Source organism: Diabrotica undecimpunctata, chromosome 7, assembly GCF_040954645.1.
Source record: "Diabrotica undecimpunctata isolate CICGRU chromosome 7, icDiaUnde3, whole genome shotgun sequence".
NCBI classification, from domain to species: domain Eukaryota; kingdom Metazoa; phylum Arthropoda; class Insecta; order Coleoptera; family Chrysomelidae; genus Diabrotica; species Diabrotica undecimpunctata.
In genome coordinates, this window is record NC_092809.1 from 20,252,386 (window position 1) to 20,260,726 (window position 8,341).

Sequence of the window (8,341 nt, forward strand, 5' to 3'; positions counted from 1 at the left end):
AGTATTTTGGTTTTCCCTATGTTCAGATCCAGACCTGCCTCCCTACAACTCTCAACGACCCCATCAAGTAGTGTTTGCAGATCTTCTCGACTAGAAGCTAGGAGTACTGTGTAGTCCGCATATCGAAAATTATTGATGACTTCACCGTTCACAAGTATTCCTTCTTGTTTTTCAGAAAGTGCTTTTCTGAAAATTGTTTCGGAGTAAACTTTGAAAAGCAGGGGTGACAAGAGGCATCCCTGCCGTACTCCTCTTTTAATATTAAGAGCCTGTGATTCCACACCATCTACTAAAACTGATGTTTTTTGATTCCAATATAAATTTGCAATATTTGGAACATCTCTGCCGTCCAAGCCAATGTCTTTTAGAGCTTCTATCAATATAGAGTGCTTAACACGATCAAATGCCTTTTGGACGTCAATAAAACAACAGTATATGTCTACAGATATATCTTGACATCTTTGAGCAAGTACGTTCATTCCAAACAGTGCCTCTCTCGTTCCAAACCCGTTACGGAAACCAAACTGTGTGTCATCCAGGTATTCCTCGCATTTATGGTAGATACGACCATGTATTACCTTCAGAAAAAATTTTAATAAGTGGTTTAACAAACTGATGGTTCTATAATCAGCACAGGTTTTTGCTGTTGTCTTCTTAGGTAGAGCTATAAACAGTGAATTAGACCAACCATTAGTAGTTGTCCGCTGGTATAAATGGTGTTGAAAAACTAAGTTATAGCCTCTAAAACATTGCTATCATTTATAAGCTTGTATATTTCAGTTGGAATTCCATCAGGACCAGTCGCTCTGCCATATTTTGATGATTGTGTGGCTTTTATAACCTCAGAGCGTGTTATTAGGGGTCCGTCGCAGTTAGTAATATCGGGAGGTGAACTACCCCTATCGTCTTCGAATAGGTTCGTGACGTAATTTTCCCATTTTTTAAGTTTGTCCTCTTCTTCAAATATTACTTTACCATCTTCATCCTGTAGCAATGCAGTTTGTTTCTTATTGAAGATACCAGCCGCTTCTTTCACTTTTTTATACATGTTAAACGTGTCGTATCTGGACACGTGGAATGACCTTGTTCAGGAACAAAAAATACAGATGCAACGTAAGAAATCAAAGATGCATGCGACGGTTTTTGGCAAAAGTCCGAGAGCTGCAGAAACTAAAAGTAAACAAATTTAAAGTGGAGAAAAATATAAGATATTTTTGTGGGGTTTTGAACCAGAGTGCTAAAAGAAAGACATTACAGGTAGAGGAGAACCTCAATATCCGGTTGTTGAAGGACCACTTATATAGATAAAATTAGTATCTGCACAATAGGACAAACATGAATGGGAGAGAGTGTATAACCATATGGTGCTGGATACAAATATGGGAGCTCTTAGCTATAATTTCATTCTTCTTCATGTGTCATCTCCTCTAAGAACGTTGGCAACCATCATAGCAATTCGCACTTTCGATACCGCTGCTCTAAAGAGGTCAGCAGAAGTGCAGTTACACCAAGCTCTCAAATTATTTAACCAGGAGATGCGTCTTCTTCCGCGACTCCTTCTACCCTGTATTCTTCCTTGCATTATTAATTGCAACAAGTTATAACGCTCGCCCCTCATGACATGTCCCAGATATTGAAGTTTTCTGACTTTAATTGTATTTAAAACCTCTTTATCTTTTCCCATCCTTCTCAATACCTCGACATTCGTGACTCTATCCACTTAACTTATTCTTAATATCCTTCTGTAGGCCCATAACTCGAAGGCTTCTAATCTGTCCGAAACATCTTTCTTTAATTATATAAAGCTATAATTTAGGAAGGTATTAAACACTACCGTTAAAAAGTTGTCTAAAGGTACAAAAGATTTATTAAAGAGTGAAACACAAACAAACTAGAATACAAATAGAAACAAAATAAACATTAAACAAAATCCTAGAACTACAATATTACTTACTAGTTAACACAAGTCTTTCAAATTTATATGTGCACCATTGTCCATCCAAGTCACTCACGCCGATCTTGAATGTGGAGATGTGGGAACACTAAGGTCTAAGGCTACCAAGATAATTATGCGAAAACTTTCAAAACTTACTGGTTTAATAATTAATTACTGTTATGCCAAATCTGACAGATTAGAGAGCACTGTGTAAATGTGTTTGGAGTAAATCTTTGATGGATTTTTAAGGGTAAAGATATCGCTTTGTTCCCGTTTTAATTTGCTCTAGTTTTTGTAGGTGGGTGCCTGGTGTCCGGGAAGTCTATTTGGTACGAGATATGTTTTTATGCACACGAAACACCAAACACTGTTGTCATTAATATATTTACACCGTGGCCAATGTTGGGAAAGTATTGTCAAAAGCGGAGTTACATTTTTATCTCTAAATAATGATAATCTTTTTTTTTTTACTAAAGACACAGAAGTGTACTTACATTAAAATCTGGTCAGTAAGACCAATTATCAATTTGTTTCTAACTTAAATTACTAATGAAATCTTAAAATTAGGTGTCTACTCACTAGTATCTTTCCTATTATTTCTAATAACTAGCATTAAATTTAGCATGCATACTCGCACAACACTTTACTCTGCTTTTCACTCACTCATTATACCAGTTCAAAAGGCTTTGTTCTTTTGAGCCTTCTTTCTAGGTTCGTATTGTCGAGGAGCTGGATAGCCTCGACGTTTACATGATGATGGAGTCGTTGTTCATAGCTCCCTGCAAATTTCTTGATTATCTGATTGACGTCTTCCATCTTGAGGTCCCGGTGAAGGTCGTTGTTCTTAACGTACCAAGGCGCATCTACGATGTTCCTCAGTACTTTATTCTGGAATATCTGGATTACTTTGATGTTACTAGGCTTGGCACAGCCCCAGAGTTGGCAGCCATAGGTCCATACTGGTCTCAGTATTTGTTTATAGATTAGGAGTTTATTATTTATGGATAGAGAGGAATGTCTTCCTATTAACCAATACATTTTCTTGTAGCGGATGCCTAGTTCTTCTCTTTTCTTCTTCACGTGAGCTTTCCAGCGAAGTTTCGCATCAAGAGTGATCCCCAAGTACTTTGCTGATGTTGCAATAGGCACTTGGACATCATTTATTCTAATAGGAATATTATTAATTCTCTTATTGGTAAAATTTATATGGACTGATTTATTCTCATTCAGTTTAATTTTCCATTTTTTGGTCCATTCATGGATTTTATTTATTGAATTTTGTAGTTTTTCTGTAGCTTCTTCGACGGTGTCACTTACCGCTAAGACAGCAGTGTCATCTGCGAAGGTAGCTATGGTGTCGTCTTCTAGTTCAGGTATATCACACGTGTATATTAGATATAGGACTGGACCCAATACACTCCCTTGTGGAATACCTGCTTCAATAATAATAATAACACCTGATAATCATAAAACCATTTTTAAAAAGAGTGTTTTTTGAGTTTATCCCAATTAATTTGCGCAGTCTTTTTTTGTGTTCATGCAGTTTGGTTTTAGACTATTTCTATAGGACTCTTCGACTCTTCTAAGAGGTTTGCAGCTCCATACCAATCGTGCCTCAATTATCGTAAACACAATACCTGACTCTGTAAGGCGGTGTAATATGCAGCTAAAATATGTTGTTTGGCACTGGGTGTTCACCATTACAATGCTAAAAAATAAAATACTTCCTACAAATTATGTAATTACATTAACATTCGTAACAGAAAAAATAATAACTTCAAAGGATTCTTAAATGAATGTTGAACTGCCCAACTGAGAAGATAAAATTTTATATATTTACGAAAGTTAATAACAACCCAAAAAAATAACGACGACACTATGCAGGAAGTCACAAAATTATTAATTTATATTAGCCAGATGCTTCATAACCGCTATCTATGTTTTTTTGTTTGTTTCATTTGAAGAAACGGCGATGACTGTAAATAAAAAGGCAATAATATTTTGCCTCTGGTCCCAGCCTATGTTTCTTCCTCCGTTCGGTCTTTTTTTTCCAATTTATTATTAGTAATTTTAGATATTAATTTTAATTACTTTTGGTATTCTTATGTTAGCAAAGACTCATTTAAAGTCTGTTATACAAGTAAACTATTGTGATAAATTAAAAAGCTGTAGCTACTTATTAAAGATGCGATTTCTGAAGTTTATAACTTTTCAAAAGAGAGTGTGATTATTTTCATGATATGTAGATATACCAACAAATGTCTTCATTCCATTATTATGTGTAGCATGAAATGGAGTTTGATTTTTATTTGCATATAAATTAGTAAAATTTGCCTTTGAATGAAACAAATCGTTAGTAAAGTACTACGCAAAAAAAGAACATTGGACTTTTAGTTCTGTTACTTTATCTATTTCATGCATAAATAACATTTTCCCTCCATGTAACATCTTTCTTTTTAGTCAATTCATTATTAAAAAAAAACAGGTGTGGCAGTCCAGTGAGACTGCCGGTGGAAGTTGCACTTCTATACACGCATTCGCCGTTACAAATTTATTTGGGAGTCAATCTGCACAATCATTACATATGTAATGCTATAGACAAGACATAGCAGAAAGAGAAACAGAATTAATAACAACTTACTAACAATTAATAAACAACTTTTGACCTGTAATAGGAGTATAGTAAATGAAGGATTGAATCAATATTTTGATGAAAATGTATATTTTTATTTTCATATATGTATGAAAGGAGTTGAATGCAAAAATTTTTTTACACATACTCTGCAGTAAAATTCATTGTTTATTTTGTTATTAATATAATAATACAATACAAATTAAAATGCAATATTCATAAGTATTTAAAAATGACAATAATATACATAAAAAAATACACTACAATACAGTGCAACATAATTCAATATAATAATATAATACAAATTAAAATGCAATATTCATAAGTATTTAAAAATGACAATAATATACATAACTTTTCTACTTACGCATATATGTTTAATTTACCATGTAATAATATTAATAAAAAAGTCCTCCCCGTCTGGGAATCGAACCCCGGTCTCCCGCGTGACAGACGGGGATACTGACTACTATACTACCGAGGACATGACACAAACGTATTTCAAAATTGACAGTTCTGGAGTGATTTATTGAGATTATTATTTTGAAATACAAAAGACTAATATAATTATGAACATTTAATAAATAATACAAAACATATCACATAAATAATAATATTAATAAATATTTTATTATATATATATAATATTATATGGATATATCTTTATATAATATATATATATATATATATATATATATATATATATATATATATATATATGTATATATATATATAATATTAAATTATACACTCGCGATCATAAAATCCGGGTCATCTTGAAAATTTCAAGTTTCTTCAATATTTTTGCCTCTGGTGCAGTAATAACCTTTTTTTTTTGGCTAATGTATTTTTTATTTGTCATCAATGTTTGTTTTGAAAGAAATAAAAATGGTTTTTTATTGTTTTTATTGAAAAAAACAGAAAACAAATCAAATTGTTGATAAAACAGACATACGAAAAAATATGGAATACAGAACGTGGTAAAAAATCAGTGAAATTTCAATGACCAATATCGTGTAATGCCTCCCCTTGCTCTAATAACCTCTTGCAGACGACGGGGCATACTCTCAATTTTTCTTTGGATTACATGTTGTGGTATGTTATTCCACTCACTCAATAACAGATCCTTAAGCGCCTGTGCGTTGTTAGGAGGAGGTGTATGGGTTTGAATACGTTTTTTTCAAATCGTCCCAGAGATGTTCGATGGGATTCAGGTCCGGAGACCTAGCTGGCCAGGCTACCCTCGTAATTCCAACTTCGTCCAAGCATTACATACTGATCCTGGCAACGTGCGATCGCACGTTGTCCTGCATAAAAACGGCGTTTTCTCCAAGCCCTGCCATGTTGGTCATAACATGTTCTTCCGGAATTTCCGTAATGTACCTTCGTGCAGTTAGGGACCCATTTTCGATGAAGGGTAATTCTGTGTGGAAGTCAGAAGATATACCTCCCCAAGCCATGACCGAGCCTCCACCAAATGGCATTCTTGGAACAATGCAAGCTTGTGAAAATCGTTCACCGGTTCTCCTCCAAACTCTTACACGTCCATCGGATCCAGTTAGACAGAAACGGGATTCATCTGAGAATATCACTTTGCTACAATCGTTAATTCCCCAACGCGCGTATTGCCGAGCAAAAGCTAGTCGTGCAACTCGAGGCACTCGGCGACGTGGCGGTCCTCTAGCCATTACCCGAGAAGATAGTCAAGAAGAACGAAGTCTTCTTCTGACTGTTGCAATACTAAAATTGCGATTTCGTACTTCCTCTAGACGATTTTGATGCATAACCGCTGTTGAGGTCCGGTTTGGTAAAGACTGAAACACAAGGAAACGGTCATCTAGTGCCGTGGTCGTTGTTCTTCGTCCAGAGCCAGGTCGCCTGGTTAGCAAACTTGCCTACTGAAAGCGTTGAAGCACTCGTTGAACCGTAGAAAGGCTTACGCCAACAGTTCTTGCGACTTGCCGTTGAGTGTGGCCGTCTTCCACAAGTGCAACAATTTGTGCCGTTTCAGCAGTCAAAGGCATTTTGGTCAAAAAATAAACACTAATAATGGCACTAATAAACACTAATGGTGGCAATAATAAACGTTTGTCCGTTGCATTTGAACAGAAAGTCGAAGCACAAACGAGACATTTAAAACAAGCGGAGTTACAGGTAGCGTTCATTTTGGGAAGTGTGCACTTTACCGCGAAATTGGCACTATTGGAATTCTTTGTTACAAAGGAAACCGCAACAATTCTCAGAAACATGCATTAGTTTGTATTTGTGTTCTTATTATTTACGATAAAGCTCGTTAAAAATGAAATATCGGTGATTTTCAAGGTGACCCGGATTTTATGATCGCGAGTGTATATACAAAAGGAACATTTTTATATTCGAGAGAGGAAGAGAGAGAAAATATATCTTCTGTCTCTCTCTTACTCATTATCTTACATATGTAATGATTTCACAGATTCACTCCCATACAAATTTCCAACGTGGAGCGCGCGTATAGAAGCGTATACAGCGCGTATTCAAAAAGTAATAACTCTTAATTTTTTACATCTGTTCCCTCTAGCTTCAACTTTTTTGCCAATTCCTGGTCTCCGGGAAGTTTTTTCAGAAATTTAGTCATTCATTTTCCGACTCTTCATTTTCAATATTTTCGGTCTGTAACTTTCAGATCTAAGCAGAAAGAATTTCGTTAATATTATTACGGCACAGGCAAACATAAGGTTCAAATAAGGTACAGGTATTGTAATATTACAGGTTTTGAGTTGCAGCAAAAAAGTACCTTTGCAGCAACTCAAACTTTGGAAATGTTTGAGGCGCAAAAAATGAACTACGACACGTTGCTCAGAATCGGAGGAAATGTGGGTGTGGTTTTTTGGATGTTTCCTTTACTCAAATTAGGACCTACAGAATTTTTCGAATCGTTAAACCTTCAACTGTTACAATGTCCGACTCTCAGCTATAATCTTCAGAACCATCAGTACTCAATATTTCTATGTCGGAGCAATCATCTGTCAATTGTAGGAGTTTTGTTCCCCCGATAATGGTTTTTTCATATCCATTGAAACCTCTTAAAATATAATTGTATTTGTTTTTACATAGACATGATACAAATAGACTGAGCGCTGCAATACAGTCCCGTTTCTACAATGTGACAGAGAAAACTGACGCAAAGCAGTCCTGCATCTCTTTCTAATGGGCCGGGTTTATCGACCACGTGACCTTCCCTTCACTTGTGTTTGGACTGGGTCAAGTAGAGATTTCCTGATGAAACCACTTTCTGTAAAAGGCCTCGAGCGTTTAGCTATCAAATCAGAGAAGACTTACTTGCATGTAGCGTCTTTTTATTTTCTTAAAATATTGACTTTTTTTCATAGTTAACTTGAGCTCTTTTAGCTTCTCTTGTCTCTGTAACCCTTCGAAATTATCATATTTCGATTGATGTTTTACTTAACGTCGTTTAATATTATATATCTTCTTCTTCCTCTTCTTCCCCTCCTTCCTCTTCTTCCTCTTTATAAGCAATTCTGCTTGTTCATTGGCGGATTAATACCTCTGTGGAAGGTTGTCACTCCATCTTTTGCGCGGTCGTCCGATACCGATTGGTGCCTTATCTTTTGCTATTTTGATGACACGGGTCTCCTCCATTCTGCTAATTTGGTTATTCCATCCTTTTTTTCTATTTTGTGTTCATTCATTTATACACTGTACGTTACATTTTCTTCTAATGTCTTCACTTCCCTTTCGATTTCTCAGCGTATGTCCTGTAATTCTTCTGAGTA

The 8,341-nt window shown here is 35.5% G+C and overlaps 1 protein-coding gene across 1 annotated transcript; it reads right to left on the bottom strand.

The window, feature by feature from the left end:
- Positions 1-727: 727 nt before the first annotated feature.
- On the bottom strand, positions 728-1,048 carry LOC140446304 (uncharacterized). The gene has a single exon (XM_072538842.1). It carries the CDS (start codon positions 1,046-1,048, stop codon positions 728-730), a length of 321 nt encoding a protein of 106 aa, XP_072394943.1.
- Between the last annotated feature and the right edge of the window lie 7,293 nt (positions 1,049-8,341).

What these genes read in the sequence shown, in the direction of transcription:
- LOC140446304 (XM_072538842.1), bottom strand. Translation starts at nt 1,048, where the DNA reads ATGTATAAAAAAGTGAAAGAAGCGGCTGGTATCTTCAATAAGAAACAA.